The 17,313-nt window shown below is 42.5% G+C and overlaps 1 protein-coding gene across 1 annotated transcript; it reads right to left on the bottom strand.

Annotated features, from left to right (window-relative positions):
• Window positions 1-3,894: 3,894 nt before the first annotated feature.
• npy8ar (neuropeptide Y receptor Y8a) lies at window positions 3,895-15,421 on the bottom strand. Its single transcript, XM_077243516.1, has 2 exons — window positions 15,087-15,421; window positions 3,895-6,015 (listed from the first exon to the last, which is right to left on the bottom strand). The coding sequence occupies exons 1-2, from the start codon at window positions 15,158-15,160 to the stop codon at window positions 4,755-4,757; spliced, it is 1,335 nt and encodes a 444-aa protein (XP_077099631.1). The 5' UTR covers window positions 15,161-15,421; the 3' UTR covers window positions 3,895-4,754.
• Between the last annotated feature and the right edge of the window lie 1,892 nt (window positions 15,422-17,313).

Raw genomic sequence — 17,313 nt, 5'->3', positions numbered from 1 at the left:
GAGGGCAGGCCTGTCTCCGGCTTTTGGTCAAACCCGGAGAAGCGCCTACACATAAACTGTCTGGAAATGAAAGCGGTCGCTTTGGCTCTCAGAGCCCTGCTCCCACAGCTGAGAAACGAACACGTCTTGGTCCGAACAGACAACATGACGGTAGTATCGTACATAAATCGCCAGGGTGGACTCAGGTCGAGCTCCATGCATTCAATGGCCAGGAGACTCATTTTATGGTCCCAGCACAACTTGCGCTCGCTGAGAGCAGCGCATGTGCCAGGTGCCCTGAACCAGGGGGCGGACATGCTATCCAGAGACAAAATTCTCCCAGGAGAATGGGCTCTCAACCCGCTGACGATTCACTGGTTATGGAAAACCTTTGGCAAAGCGGAGATCGACCTCTTCGCCTCCAAGGAGAACGCGCACTGCCCTCTTTTCTTCACGAAAAGCATGGATGCGCTCGCCCAGAGCTGGCCGAGCCGTCCCTTATATGCCTTTCCCCCGATCGCGATGCTACCGCAGGTCATCAGTCGGGTCAGAGAGGAGAAAGACGCAGTGCTGCTGATAGCCCCACTCTGGAAGAACCAAACATGGTTTCCAGATCTGATGCAAATGCAATCTGCACCACGGCCGATTCCACTGAGGCCAGACCTCCTCAGTCAGGCCAACGGGATGATATTTCATCCCCGCCCCGATCTGTGGGCCCTTCATGCATGGCCCCTCAACGGGTTCCCAGGAACCTCACGAGCGGAGCACTAAAAACCATCGCTGAGGCGCGGGCGCCCTCCACGAGACGCTTATATGCCCAGAAATGGAAAGTGTTCAGTGTCTGGTGTAATGCCAAGGGCCTGAACCCTGAAACATGCGAGATTACGAACGTACTCGCTTTTCTACAAGGGCTTCTGGAGGCGGGCCGCGCCCCCTCCACGCTCAAAGTATATGTGGCGGCCATCACAGCATCACACGACCCTGTAATGGAACGTCCATTGGGAAGAAACGACCTAATTATTCGTTTCCTAAGGGGCGCTAGGAGGATGAACCCTTCACGCCCCCCCTCAGTGCCGATCTGGGACCTAGCTACTGTCCTAGACGCTCTTAAAGGGCCTCCGTTCGAACCACTCCGAACCGTGCACCTTAAACAGCTCTCGCTCAAGACTGCGCTCTTGCTGGCACTCGCCTCGGTCAAGAGAGTGGGCGACCTGCACGCGCTTTCGACAAGCGCTGCCTGCCTAGAATTCGGACCTAACGACTGCAGGGTCGTCCTTAGACCGAAACATGGGTATATTCCTAAAGTGCTCACCACTCCCTTCAGAGCACAGGTTATCTCCCTAACTGCGCTATCGTCCCCAGCAGACGAACACGACGCTAATCTACTCTGCCCCGTTAGGGCTCTCAGAGTGTATTTGGAGCGTTCTGCCCTATTCAGACAGACAGAACAACTGTTTGTATGCTTTGGCGGCCGTACGAAAGGTTCCGCCGTTTCAAAGCAGAGAATCTCTCACTGGATAGTTGAAGCTATAGCGCTGGCTTATGAAGCTAAGGGACTTCAATGCCCCTGGGGAGTCAAAGCACACTCCACCAGGAGTGTGGCTTCTTCCTGGGCATGGTCGAGCGGGATACCGATCGAGGATATTTGTGCGGCGGCAGGCTGGGCCTCACCGTCCACATTTATCAGGTTCTACAACCTACAGGTCCCGACACTGCATTCCAATGTACTATCAGCATGATGCTAGTTGAACTACGAGTTCGTATCTAGATTATGTATGTGCTTGTGTCACACTGAGCGCCTTCTAGCCGCTCTGTATTCTTTCCCACATATAAAGCTCGCCTCTGCCGGCTAGTTGGATGATAACTTTGCTTTTTTAGCTCAGGCACCTGCCTCTGGCTATCATAAGGCGAAGTTCAGCACGCACGGCGTTTTGCATGGTGTTCCCATAGCGTAAGCTACTTACGCAATAGGAGAGACCTCTCGAAAGGGAACGACTCGGTTACTAACGTAACCTCGGTTCCCTGAGAGGAGGGAACGAGTATTGCGTAAGCTGCCGTGCTTGTGCTTGGTTAGTTCGCTTCAGTCGTTTTAACCTAAAGAACTCTCATGACGGGGCGCCCAATATATAGCTCTTGGCCACGCCCATCTTGGCGGGCTCTGACGCGCGCGGGCGCGAAGCGCGCTCATTGGTCGCGCATTCAGAGTCGCCCCGTCATTGGTTCGAGCAAGTTGCCGCAGCACAGCCAATGACCGAGCTGCCTTCGTTCATTGCTGTCAGCTGTGCAGCTGCAATGCGTTTTACATAAAGACTTCAATATTCTCGAGAAAAGGAGTTTTCCCATAGCGTAAGCTACTTACGCAATACTCGTTCCCTCCTCTCAGGGAACCGAGGTTACGTTAGTAACCGAGTCGTTTTCTTCCCCTCGCTTGGGCCACAAGTGCGCATGGCGAACTTGCAATGAATACATTTTATCAGACCGGCCCTCGCGGCCTCGAAACACTACCGGCCCACCGGGGAAACTCCCTACTCTCCCGATTGCCACTCCGCCCCTGGTGCCCAAGGCCCCTTAGATGTCGTGGGCCCCTGGGCAAGTGCCCAGTTACCCTAATGGTTAAACAGGTGTTCTGACGATTCATGCTACCCATCGAGATGTGGTACTTACTGGTTATGCGCATGTGCAGACTAATTTTTCTTCTGCTTAACACGCCCATAAATCTATGCATCCTTGCTGTGGAGACTTGTTGGAAACTTTGACAGGTCAAAGATTAATATTTGATGATAATTTTTTACTTTTCACACCGTTTTAAAAAATAAAAACAGTACAGTATACTGCACTCTTAACTTCGAATTTTATTATAATTGTATTTCATATAGGCTAATAATGTCATTTTCACTTGTTATATCAAAAGTGATAATTGCTAGTTCATTTAAAACATCAAAATATGCTCCCCATACACCTACCCTGATTTAAATGAAATAACAATGTCATAATATTGTGAGATTTACACAATTATGGAAACAATAGGGAATGAATCAAGATTCTCTGTGATCGATTCGCGCTCGGGTAGCATTTTTTTGCGAAGGCAGCACAAATCGACAGACTCTGCTATCGATTCGCGCTACGGTAGCATTTTTCGACAAGGCAGCACAAATCGTCAGAACACCGGCCCTGATGTCACGGACAGCGCATTGAAGAGCGGCATGATCTGGCATAAATTTAACTCGACCAATGAACTTCCAAGACATTTATATGTTTTACGGTTAATGATTATGTTTGAAAAAATATTTTGTGTGTGCACATGAAACCTTTCAAAAACATGTCAAGGTTACATTTCACCCCCAAACAATCAAAAAAAATTTTATTTAAAATAAATGTACATTATATATATATATATATATATATATATATATATATATATATATATATATATATATATATATATATATATATATATATGCTATACCTTAAATGCAATGTCACTACAGCACCTGTAAAATGAAAATCTAATCATTCTAATATTCCCCCATATTTTTCAATCACCACAGGAATGCTATAAAACATATTTACTCTTGTATCTGTGATGAAAGCTGTTATGTTATTGCCGTTATACAAGCCAGGAAAATTGCCTCTCAGATGGCAATCTGTTTCTAAAGAGGCAAACTCGACTCGACTACCTTGACGGCATCAAAAGGAAGATGCCTCAGGTGGAATGTTACCTGCATAAAAGATTTCTCTATGTAAACATGCACTTAGTGGTTCATGCATCGGTAATACAGACACTCCTGCTGTATATGCAAATTAATTCATCTTCAGTAATGAGCAGGAGAATGAGCGTTCAATGCAATTACCAGGGATGCTGCCAAGAGAGTGAAGATTAACAAGAGAAACAACAAGTGACAGAAGAGAAGTACATGGATGTCATGTTTCTTAATTTATTTGCGCTTTCAGAACTAGTATTCATAAGGCAACAAGAACGTCAACACCAAACACTTTTCTAGAAACTTAACTTTGCTTTGACTTGGATCATCAAGAAAATGTGTAATACCAAACTGGCATTGGCACAGTCATGTATATATTGTAGCAGAAGATGGGTGTGTTGTCAACACCAATGCTCAAACGTTTAATATGTTTCCCAACATTACAGAGGCACAATTCAAAGTTCAAATGCAGCGTAAGCGATCTCACCAAAGCAACACAATAAATAGTAATAGTTCCAATTTATTAAACAACAACAACAACAACAACAACAACAACAACAAAACCTGACATGAACAGAATAAATACTTTGGTGAGGGCACCAACTCACTGCTACAGTGATTTTAACAAAAAACTAAAAGAATTGAACATGAAAAGTAATTGAATTTTAACAACAACTTCCTGTTTGATGTGAAACGTCTGGAGCGCAATGAGCACTAAAACAATCCAGTCTCATAAATCAGTCCTTCCTCTCATAACACAACAGCTTGAAAGTGTCATCAGAGGAATAATCACATTCTTGATGGAACATTTATCCCGTACAAGTCGTACTTGGGGAAAGGAATGATGCCCTGACTACCCTAGCTGTCTTTAACAAAACATCACGCTGCGTTCCTCGTAGGAACATGCAGACCTGGACTTTGGAAAACACGGCAACAGTTGGTAGAGGTTGTTTTTAGATCTCTTGGGTATGAACTGATGCAGAAACCCACATAGCAGTTCCACGTCTCCATGGAAACAATGCCAGCTCATCCTCAACCCCTCCCCTTGTTCTCTTCTCCATTCCTGCAGTCTCTTTAGCAGTGAGCGCACTGTTCCGATCTGCCCAGAGAGCCCTGCTGCATGGAAGAAACCTTGGTGACATCGGTGGCCACCGTCGAAAGCGGGAAGCTCTCGTAGGTCTCCGGAACGCCCCAGCCGCAATGGCATCGCTGGAGCGTCGCCTTCAGCTCCTTCTGGAAGTTGGTGTTGAGGAAGCCGTACACCACCGGGTTCACACAGGTAGATGCCATGGCCATCAAGTGGCAGGCGGAGAAGATGACGTCATGCTGGCAAGAAGGAAGCACCTGGTGGTACCAGTCAAAAATGGTGTTGAAAACATTGAGCGGGAGCCAGCAGAGAGCAAAAGCGACTACGATTAAGACCAACATGGCATTGATGCGTTGAGCGCCCCGTGCTTTTCTCTGCCGGGCCTCGGTGGCCTGCTCCACCATCTCCTTCCGTCTGCGCAGACGCAGGAATATGCGCAAGTAACAGACTAAAATGAGAAGCAGGGGCAGGCAGTATTGGAAAAGCAGAAGCGAGGTGGTGTAAGCCAAACGGTTGCGTTCAGACGGCCAGAGCTCCATGCAAATGACGTGGTCGCTGAATGGGTTAAACGGCAGGCTGAGGTTCTGGAACGGGACGTTAGTGAGGATATTAAAGGACAGGAAGGGTAGGGAAATGAAGCAGGCCACCATCCAGGTGACGGCCACGGCCAGGTACGAATGTCCTGCAGCGGGCGTCCAGCCGGTGGGGTGGATTATGAGTTGATGCCGCTCCAACGCGATGAGGACCAACGAGAAGATGGAGACCGTGACGGACATGCACTGCACAAACGGCGTGACCTTGCACAGCGTCTCACCCAAGATCCAGCGGTCCATGAGCGTGTAGATGACTGTCACGGGGAGGCACACCACACACATGAGGATGTCGGAGCAGGAGAGGTTGGCGATGAGGATATTGGTGACGTTTCTCATCTCTTTTTGTCTGGATATGATGAAGACCAGACAAGTGTTGCCCACCAAGCCCACCGCTATAACAGTGCTGTAGGCCACGATCAGAAGGGTTGTGCCGCTCACAGAAGGAGGGCACACGTTGGAATCCACCCATGTTCTCTGACCCAACACAGCTGAGGTGTTGCTGATGTTGTCTGAGGTTGGAGAGGCCTCCATAAGTCCCAAAGTTAGATGAGAAGCAGCTAGGAGTTCACAGAAGCGTCCACTCTTCAAACACCATAAGAAAGTCGACTCATTGTTGAGGTCCTTGCATTTATCTGCAGACGGCCAGTTGGTTGACCTGGAGGAAAAGCAGCATGTAAAGACCGTTAGCTGGCATTAAAATGGGCAATATGTTGAGAAGGATTTAATGGGAAAGGATTTAACTCAACAAGTGAATCTCTGGGAGAGGTTAAGCCCCTTAATCCAACAGATGTTTGTGGACTTGAAATTTGAGCAGACATATCTTGTTTAAGGAGAAATCAATGCAAATCTCTCCAAAGTATTTTCACCTTATCATTTCATAAATTTGTTTATGCATATGTCCACCAAAACATCTGATTCGTTCTGCTCTAATAATGGCATAAACTCAACTAATAATCTTTGCAAAAACTCCCTCGGGATGTTGACAGGTCATCCTGTCTGTTAAGCTGACAGATGGAGGTCTCTCTCATGAGTATTCACTCTTTATCCCTTTTATCTCCAAGTTCTCCTTTCTTTGGCCTCTAATGGCTTTTATGTTATGAAGTGATAAAAAATAATCATATCACGAACTACTGGTTTAAAAGCTGCCAATGTATTAGCAAATTTTTACACAGTATTTGACCGGTTTACCTTGTCAACCTCCGTCAATCTGAAGGGATGGACATTGAGAACCTTATTCAATGAAATACTAGAAAAAAATATTTTTGTGGCCACGCTATAATACTGAATCTACCGTGCCATAACAAAAGAAATCATGCTTTATGCTTTTATAATACAGAGACATTCGAATATACATCTTTCTACTGCATTGTCCCAGCTATTTGCGCATAACAAGAAATAGGAGAACATGTAAGATACACAGATGGATCACAATCTGCAATTCTACGGTGCAGCATTTATTTTCTGCCACTTCTGGGAACTATTGAGAGGCTCCATGAGCCGCAATTGCTGTAAAAAAAACGGTCCATTGGAGTGAACGGAGTTGACGCAACTCTCTCTCTGGAGGTACTTCAGAGAGGGAACGCCATTCCAGAGCGGAAGCAACTTTTTTAGATTTTGATTTTTAGAACTATTTTTTTTTCTGTGTATTAACTTGCACATATTAATTGTTCACCACATCACTAGTTTATGTGCACAAAGAAAGTATATACTGTCTATTTTGATTTCATGAGGACTTTAAATATGTTTGCATAGTATTTATTAGGGATGCTTCCTCAAAAACTAATTTTAGATGAAATTGTAAACGGATTTGTTAAACTCCTGTTTCCTTCCTATGTGCTATTACTCCACATACTTGAATAAGCACTGCATCTAAAGTGACTTCACTTGACTTCTGTAATGCATACAGATTGTATCAAACGCATCAAATATTTTACTCTCGCAGTCACTTTAGCTAATTTATTCTTTGAGCCGGCCACACTGAGTTTAACTTGGATTGAGGAAGTGTTGTAATTAAGCCGCGGCTAATATCCTCTCGCTCCTCCAAACCAACTGTCAGGAGTTTCACACTAGCTTATTACATCATTCATCTCACGTGGAGAGGGAAGCTGATTCAGGGAATGCCTTACTGAGATTATCTACTCCACAGTTTCAATCCTTCACAGCTCTAAAGAGCATAATTTATCACACATAATCTTTTAAAGAAGTACTCTGCAATTTGTATTTCACAAATGACATACCAATGCTTAAGGCAGCAAAGAGTGTGTTGCTTTTGGCAACACAAGTCTAGGGGGCTCTCAATGCAGTAGCTAAGTGTTCTGAGTAGTTGCTAGGCAATTGCCCAAGTGGTTTCTAGGGTGTTTCTACGTGGCTGCTAGATGTTTTGGGAGGTTTCCAGGGCACCACTATGCAAAATGTTCTGAGTGGTTGCTAGGGTGTAGCTATGTGGCTGCTAGACATTATAAGTGGTTGCTAGGACATTGTTATGAAGCAGCTAAAGTGGTTGGTAGGCCATTGCAGACGTTTTGGGTGGTTGCCAGATGTTTAATAGAGTGTTCTAGGTGGTTTCTAGGGTATGGCTTTGTGGCAGGTAGACATTTTAGGTGGTGTCAAGTAGGGTTAGGAACCGAAAATCAATACTTGAGGTCATACTTGTAAGGTCATACGGATACTGGTAATAAAATAAAAAATGTAATTCCTCTTATCGATTTCTTTGTGTGCATTTAAATTACTTTAAACCATTCAAGCGCAAGAAGACTTGCGCGCTGTTTTCTGTGCTGCACACACATCCAAAGCGTGTGCACAGAAAATTTTATTTTAGTATGATTTTAAACCATTCAAGTGCAATAAAACTTGAGTTCTGTTTTCTGTCTTGCGCACACATCAAAAAAATGTGAAGACCGCCTCTCATATTGAATAGTTCCCAATACTATACTGAGTCCATAGGCAAAAATTCCTTGTAAGTCTTATTTATTAGCCTGTTTGTTCATGCTATTCAGCAACAATGAAATGTTTTGAAATAAGACTTAGAATACATGTGAATGATATCTAAGTTTTTTTATATCGTATTGGAATCAATAAGAATAGGAATTGTTAAAATTCAAGCGATACCCAAGTAGTTACAAGGCGGGTCAGGTGTTCTGAGTGGTTGCTAGGGTGTTGCCATGTGGCTGCTAGACATTTTGGGTGGTTGCCCGGGTACTGTTAAGCGGTAGCTAAAGTGTTCTAAATGGTTGCTAGGGTGATGCTATGTGGCTTCTAGACATTTTGGATGCTTGCCAGGTGGTTACTAGAGTGTTCTGCAAGGTTGACGGGGCATTTCTATGTGGTTGGTAAACTGTTCTTAGTGGTTGCTAGGTTGTCAGTCTAAATAGCCTATTATGTTCCCTATATGATAGATCTCTCTAAACATGGGTTGAAACAACCCAGCATTTTTAAAAGGACTACATTCTAAGATAGAGGTCCGATGAGCATATGATATATCTAATATGTGATATCTCTGAAGATGTGTCCTTCACAGGATACAAAATATCGCATTACCACAGCGCTGACATGCTGTCCCTCTGAAATATATTGGCATATATCACAGGCAGCAGCATCAGAGGTTTGTGTGTGTGGAGAGAATGACTCAAGAATTTAAGGGAGTGTGTGAAATTATATAAGGCAGAACTAAATTAATCATCTAATTTTCATATCACACAGACAAGTCTGAGCGACATGCTTTCATAACCGCTCACAGAGATTCGCTACTTGTGCAAATCAAATGCTCATTGTCGTTTGAGATAAAAAAGAAATGAATACACCAAAAAGACAAAAATGAAGGCAAACAAGTATTTTTAGCAGCAGGCATCTAAATCAAGCTAAGGTACTGGTACATAATAAAAAAAAGGACACTTTAAGGGAATAATTCACCCAAATATGAAGATTATGTCATTATTTATTCACCCTCATGTCATTTCCAAACCGGTATGACTTTTTTTAATAGCAGAATTATATTTCAAAAAATGAAATGAAAGACCAATGGTGACCACCCCTGCTAAACAAAGAGACATGCATTATCGCATAAAAGTCATTTGAAGTACTATTATATTGATATATTTGTTTAATAATATATATATATATATATTGCCTTGATAGCCCATGCCCATCCGCTTTCACTGAGAGGCAACACAATCTCCTTTTGTGTTCCAAGAAAAAAAGCCAAACAACATGCAACAACACGAGAAAATGATGACAAAATGTTAATTTTTGTGTGAACTGTCCCTTTTACTAAAGCTTATGTAAAATTCTTCTCACAGGAAGCCAAAACACAACAAGACATTTATCACTATTTGTGAGCTGCTGACTGTCTACAAGGTCAGATTGATTCAGTCAGAAAACAAAAGAGTGAATTTTGCCAAACTGCTTTCTGCTTCCATAAACCTTGAAGAGGTTTGACAGATGCTCTAGTACAGGGGTGCCCAATCCTGTTCCTGGAGATCTACCTTCCTGCAAAGATCAGCTCCAAACCTGATTGAACACAATTTAACCAGCCAATTAAGACACTTGATAATTACAGACAGGCTTGTTGGATCAGGGTAAGAACTGAACTCTGCAGATAGGCATTGCTCTACAGGAACAGGATTGCGCACCCCTGTTCTAGTAATTAGATCTTTCCTCATGATTTGGATCATTTTCACTGTAGCTGCAAGTTTCTTGTCATTAAAAGATATTAGATTAGCTTACTACTCATTTAAAAAAACAACTTGTTTAACACTAATTACTTCTCTTCTAATTTTCTCAAAACGTATGGGCACCAAGAGAAATATTAAGAAAATAAATTAAAACCATTATATACTATTATTATCAGAAAATGTTGAAGTAGATTCAGCTCTCATCATCAGGTTTTACTTGCACCAAATGGACTGGGGTTTGAGACTTCTTCACCTGTATAATTCTATCGTAAAGTTTGCACAATGCTTGTGTAATATCCGCTGGCTCGGCTTCATGGTTTAAAATATTTCCAATATTTTGCGACGTAACTATGATAAGCAGGGCAGGGATGAGAGCCAATGGGAACCTGCGCACTACATCGGTCTCGAGCTCCGGGAGGTTAAAAAGAGGAGTGACGACGGTGAAGGATGAGAGAGGACCTGGCCTGGACTTTACTTTGTGCTTTGTTTATATTTGTGCAGCAGTCGTCGGTGAGGGGCTGCCGCTTCACTTTCGTTTTGTTGTTTGTTTAGCTTGATATTGTTGATATTAAAGTTTGCGTTGATCATTTGCCAGTTCGCGCCTCCTTCTTTGCCTGAGCCTTTAACCTTGTTACATTAGTGGCAAAATTAAAGCGGCAGCCCCTCACAGAATAAAACCAAACAAAACCACAATATAAATAGTCGTCAATTCTCCTTTGGTCCTTCCAGTGCTCCTCTGTGTAATGCGAAGGTGACGCACATTAGCAATCGGGCCACCGTCCTTGCTCAGTTCCTATGGCTCTTGGCCCCGCCTTGCTTGCCACAGTGACGTTTTTTTTTATCAACAATTGCTCTCAAAATGATGGACAATAATTCACATTTCGCACGCCTTCTCCCATGCTAATGAAGTAGACAGGAGGGCCACGGACTTGCGGTTCACCCCATCCCCCGATCTCAAGTGGAAACCCCCCTGAGAATTATAAAAGCGCCCCCATGTGGTGTGTCCTGGCGCCGGGACTGCTTGAAGGGCAGCTAATAAGCTAATAACAACTACGACAATCAAAGTCAGACAACAAGCATTACCTTTACTTTTTTCCGGCAACCATTTTTTTGTACTTTATTGCGCTCTCGGTATTAGAAAGATATTTGACTCATATTAGCATCTGTGAGTCACTTGGGAAATTGACAGCTTCATAATGACCTTGGGTTATGCCAGGCTAATCACAACCTCTGATTAAACAGACTATTGATGGAACTGTTGGATCAACAAATTATAATGGGAGTGATCAAACCTAATCAAACCATTCCTTAAAAGAATTATCTTGCTTAAGTGTGTAATATTTTTCTCCGATAAAATACTTTCTCCTATTTAATCTTTGAAGAGTAGTTCATCAAAAATGAATATTCTGTCATTATTTACTCACCCTTATGTTGTTCTAAACCTGTGTTTTTTGTTTTTTTCGTACAATGTCATCTTGAAAATATCTTCTTTTGTGTTTCATTGTGAAGAAAAAATCAGAGGTTTGGAATGACACTGATGACAACTGTAAGTAAACCATTTAGGTTTATTTTTTCTCAAATAGCATATAAAAACATTGATCTTTTTGTTTGAAGACAGCTACATTGTGCTAGTGCTTTTCTAAATCATCTGACCATTTGTTTACAAAGATTCACCTGACGGATAATAATATAAATTAAGAAAACATATTTGCAAATTTGCAGACCATAGTTATATCTAGAGACATCTAGACATCTTTTTTTTCCAACTCAAATATTTTCAGAAATCTTAAAAAATAAAATGATATAATGTAGCTGTCAAGGATGGAATCACATCTTGATTGAGAATTTTATCCCTGAGCTGACCATACAAACACATTTCCACTCATTATGTTCTTTACACAGATGGCAATTACACATTTCGACAAACTTGGATAGCAGGACATTATCTCTCTCTTTCTTTGACATGAGCTCTCTCGACCTCCAGCAAAAGGACAATGACATGCGGCACATGGCAGCTGAACAACAGTGTTATTGATGCGGGTTCATGACCACAAAAGCCCTCAGCATCTCAGATTGAAGAGGAAAAGGCTCTCTGCTGTAATGGATTCACATCAGTTCTGAGGAACACATGAGCTCATAAATATGTGTCTCCCTATAGGATGGTGGAAGGGCAATTCACTACATAGGACGCACACTGAAGGTAATAACACTGCTGAAATACCACAAAGTGGCCCAAGGCGATGTGGTTTAAATCCATCTAGGCAGGCCAACTACACAGAGACAAGTCAATTTATCGGAAAATCAGGGTTGTAGAACAGCTGCTCTAGCGTAGTCTATTTTTTGGGGGGACACTAATAGCAGGAAATAAAGAATAAAGCTATGTGGGGAAAAATGTATTAAAATAGCTTAAAAGGAGCCGTTTCAGTTCACCCAAAAATGAAGAAGCTGTCATGTACTCACTCTTAAACCTCGTCACTATAGGTAGAAGTTAATACTCTTATACAGCAAGGAAGAATACATTAAATTGAACAAAAGTGACAGTAATTTTTTTTTTAATAAATGGCGTTCTTTTGAACTTTTTTAAATCAAGGAATCTTGTTAAAAAGATGCATCACGGTTTCCACAAAAATATAAAGCAGCACAACTGTTTTCAACATTGATAATAATAATGAATGTTTCTTGAACAGCAAATCAGCATATTACAATGATTTCTGAAGGATCATGTGACACAAAATCCAGTGCTGAAAATCCAGCTTTGTCATCAGAGGAATAAATAACATTTGAAGATATATTCAAATGGGAATGTTTGTTTTAAATTGTTAAATAATATTTGATATTGTGGATTTATATTTCACAATATTACTGTATTTACTGTATTTTGATCAAATAAAGACTTATTTCAAAAACATGAAAAAATAATGTATACATAAACATTCCATTACATATGAAAAAGAGCAGCATCCATATTGATAAAGGTTTTAATCAACATGACGTTGATTTTTGACTGAACCTTTACATTTTGAGATGCAATTTAGCTGTGTGTCTTTCACCAAAGGCAAGCGTAAATACAAGCTTTTCTTTAAAATGTCAGATTTTGGGCCATGGGGCTGTAGTTAAAAATCAGGGCACCCATCATCTCTAACGTCACGTCGTCACCCCATCCAGTAATTGCTGCAGGGTGAACCTCCTGGTGTCACCTTGGTTCTTGGGAAACGGGTTTTGAAAATGCACCGGGGGACGGCTAAAGCATAAGTGTCGTATAAGAATATAGCTTTTTTTAGACACTTCATCTTCATTCGACTGATGAAGTTTGACAGTCCATCAAAATCTATTACATCCATCCACTGACCTTTGATGTTTTCATCAGCACCTTTTTAGGATGGGAAAACTTCCCCTCACTAGCTAATGTGGTTTCACATCCCACATGTATGATCTCTGTCCATTGAGAAATCCCTCAACACCGCACATGTAAAGTCTTTTTTCTTTTCTTTTTTTCAACCTTGAACCTCTTGGTCCTCTGCAGAAAAATATAAAAGGTAGGCCAACATCTATAGAAATACACCCAGTACATTGCACCGGTTCTCAACTTGTTTTTCTGCAAGATGCAGATTTTACATTGAACATCAAGTATGAACCAAACCAACCCAAAATCACTTCTGGCCTTTATTAAGTATATTTCACAACTGAACTTAATGAAAATCCAAAACAATGCTGTGTTCTGGGCTAAATGCGCTCGTTGTATGTGCGTAGCCTACATATGATAAACACGATTACATGGTTAGATGTATTTTATTTAGTACATTTAGGGCATCGTTTTCCCCCTATTTCTATGAACATTAACCCTCCAGTTGAGGTTTCCTTTTTAAGTTACATAAACTAAAACTGCTATGACCATCTGTTATTGTTTCTTTATTCTTTCTGTGCAGATTTTTATTTAAAAATAGATTAAACACAGTTCAATGTGAAGTGTTGCTAATATGCAATAACATCTAAGATTACAAGCAGAACATGCAATGGTCAAGTACAAGCCTTGAACTCCAGATAATGCAAGGGGTGGTGCCGTCCGAAAACTAATCTTATAGTGACTTATTGCTAGATTACAACTGCCCCACACCATGTCTTGACTGAAGGGTCTGTCTGGATCGTGATATGGTCATGAGAATATCTCTATGAATGTTCTATTTTAAGAGAAAAGGATAGTGTAATAACCATTACCTTGTGATCCTTTCAACCCTGCCGATCAAATTGCAAAGAGAGAGACACCATAATAAAGACTCCACAATGGCAGGAAGCATTCTTAATCTATATAAAGTGCAATAACATACCTCTCATCCTAACATTTATAATCTTTTGTCTCTCAAGTTGCATAACCAAACAATCCCTGACTAGTCTTGAAAAAAATTTACTTATTTTCTGAGATTATATTTTTAATGCACCCTGACAACCACAAGCCAAATATTATATTTTAAATCCTACTTGTGGAAATCTCTGGTTGTGGTTATTCGTTCCCAGAATTACTATTTCCTCCGACTGTTTTCTCTTCACGTTCAGCTGTCAACGAGATCATTTTATCAAGTCTCAAATTCTAACTTGGTGGAAAAGGTGAAAACGATCACCTCCTTTCACTTATAATTTCCATCAACAGATATTAATATTTCACATAATGCTTCCTGAATTGAGATTATGCTCAGATAGCTACTTGAGCAAATTTCTCACTAGATTGTAGGACACACATTTTTAATGACTTTTTCTCCATAAGGATACGTTTCTTTAAAATACCTCAAGGATCATTTTGCGTTTCTGATAAATGTATGGCTTATTTTAGTCTAAAAGAAAAAAAAAACACATTTCATATCACATGGCAAGATTCAGATGATAAAATCAGTTGCATAACTACTCAACACAGAAATGTAAGGAATCATTAAAATTCCCGACGCTTTTAAACTGTGTTCATGTCGCAAATCTGCTCAGATGTTCACACATCATACATACAACTGAATTTATGGTATTTCTAAACCTCTACAGCACGACATATTCACGATATAAGCAATCTTACCAGTCCAGATGTATTTTCTCCTGCGCTGATAGTGCGGCGGAGGAGGAAGATGTTGAAACTCCCCGTAACAGCATCAGCGTCTGTCTGATTCTCTCAACGAGACTTCATGCGTACATATGGGCAGAAAGTGTCGAGATGAAATGCTGAGAAACTTTGCGTGGACGTCAATTTGGTGTCACCCCCTCTCTCGCGAGCCATTTCATCCCTCGATTGGTTCCCTTTCGAGAGTCTCTCGTATTGCGTAAGTAACTTACGGGAAAAACTAATTTTCTCGAGAATATTGAAGACAAATTTTTAAAACAAAGTGCAGCTGCACAGCAGACACTACACTGAGCATCTAGAGCAGCGGTCATTGGCTGTGCTGCGGCAACCGCTCGAACCTATTCTATGAGAGGTGGCTCATGTACGCGAACTAATCAGGCCGCTTTGCGCCCTGGCGCGTCATAGCCCGCCAGAATGGGCGTGGCTTATAGCTATATTAGCCCCCATTTCTGCCATAAAATCAGATTTAATCTTCTTCAGCAAGTCTCCACTTCGCTGACCTCCGGATTAGAAGCCTTCTTCGCTGCCTTCGAAAAGCTTTTCAACGGAACAAGCACCTGCAAAGCAGTCTGAGGACGCCGGCTCCTGTTTCAAATCGATGCCGCCTTCAGCTCCCTTTTCTGCTGTGCCATCAGGTGCGCATATATTCTTTCCAAGCCTCAGTGTGTTTGCTGCTGCGACTCTTGTACGTAAGAAGTATGTTTCACAGCGAGTGTGTTGCGTGCCTGGGATCTGCCATGCAAAAGCTGCACTCTCCGCTTGTCCGAGTATACCGCTCGTCCTCTTGCGCCCGCGGCTAGCTCTCTCTTCGTTCAGGAGAGCTACCTGCCCTTGCGCCCCCGTTTTGCGAATCATGCAGAGCCCTCTCGAGCTCTCTGCATGACCCAGACGGACACTATTACCCCTTTTCCACCAAGGCAGAGCTGGTGCTGGTTCGGAGCCAGAGCCTAGTTTCAATTCGGTTCTTTGGTTTTCCACACGCAAAGCACCAGCTCCGAACCAGGAAAAGTGGTTCTTAAGTAGCACCAAATCATTGCTGGTCTAGAACAGAGCCAAGTAAGAACCACTTGCGTCAGGGGCTGGGGGCGGGGTTACCGTGACCAACAAGACGAATAGAAACTTGTGACCGCCATTTTTAAATAGCAGCTAGTCGAGCTAATAGCAGCTCGATTATAAATATCCGTCTATGTAAGTTACGGCGAGCTGCACAAACGCGTTGGACTCCGATGTATTTTGTAAACCCATGAGCATCCATAGTATTGCAACGTCCGTTATTGTTGATGGCTTGTTCGAGATGCATCGGAGCGGCGCGGACCGATCGGAGCTGCGGGAGTGTTTGGAGAACATACGACTCCTTGTGCTTTTAGATCGCTATCGCAGTGCTTTGATGTCATGCGGAGATCGATCTGCGAGAAGCCGATGCATCTCGAACAAGCCTGGCGTACTGTTTGGCGCTACCGCACTAGCGTTGCTGGGCAACATGAGACGTATACAGTGACGTAAGATCTGGCTCTGTTGTGGCTCTCTAGCCGGTGGAAAGGCAAATCGGTTCTTATTAAGCTCGTCAGTCGAACCCTTTGAACCAGCTTTGGCTCTGGCTCTGAACCAGCACCCGGTTCTTGTTGGTGGAAAAGGGGTATCAGAGTGAGTTTTCGTGCCTGGAATACAGCCACGCAGAAACTGCGTCACTTACGACGGTGCAGTTGCCGCAGCAAAGCCAACGACCACTCTAGAAGCTCAGCTTAGTGTCTGCTGTGCAGCTGCACTGCGTTTTTCAATTTTGGCTTCAATATTACAGAGAAAAGGAGTTTGTGGCAAGGGGGCGTGGTTTACCGACAGATAAAGACAGTTGCGGCGTAAGTGGGTCAAGTGCAAATGACGAACACCTTGTTTGAACATCTTGTTTTAGTGATTGGCATGGAGAGACCGTATAAAAGCCCCAAGGAAACATCATTAGGGGAGAGAGTACTGGAGATCAGGGGAACGTTGGTGACTGAGCAGACGAAGAGTCCAATGGCGACCAACACGAGAACGAGGACTTTGGACTTTGAATGCAAGAGTCACGTTATTTTAATTGTTTGTTTTTTAATTGATTTAATAAAAAAAACCTCGATCTCCTAAGCCCACCCTAACCTAGTATAGAGGTGGCAGTACCCGCACCACCGACATCCACTGATTCTGGGAA

The sequence above is a fragment of the Siphateles boraxobius genome, unplaced genomic scaffold (assembly GCF_051911475.1).
Source record: "Siphateles boraxobius isolate OS27281-9 unplaced genomic scaffold, OSU_SipBor_1 25, whole genome shotgun sequence".
NCBI classification, from domain to species: Eukaryota; Metazoa; Chordata; class Actinopteri; order Cypriniformes; family Leuciscidae; genus Siphateles; species Siphateles boraxobius.
Note: the sequence above shows the minus strand (reverse complement) of the source record. Positions and strands in the feature narration are given on the sequence as shown.

Coding starts and splice junctions, on each gene's coding strand:
- npy8ar (XM_077243516.1), bottom strand. CDS start 15,160: ATGCTGTTACGGGGAGTTTCAACATCTTCCTCCTCCGCCGCACTATCA. Junction 6,016..15,086: donor GAGAAAATACATCTGGACTG/GTAAGATTGCTT, acceptor CTTTTCCTCCAG/GTCAACCAACTGGCCGTCTG.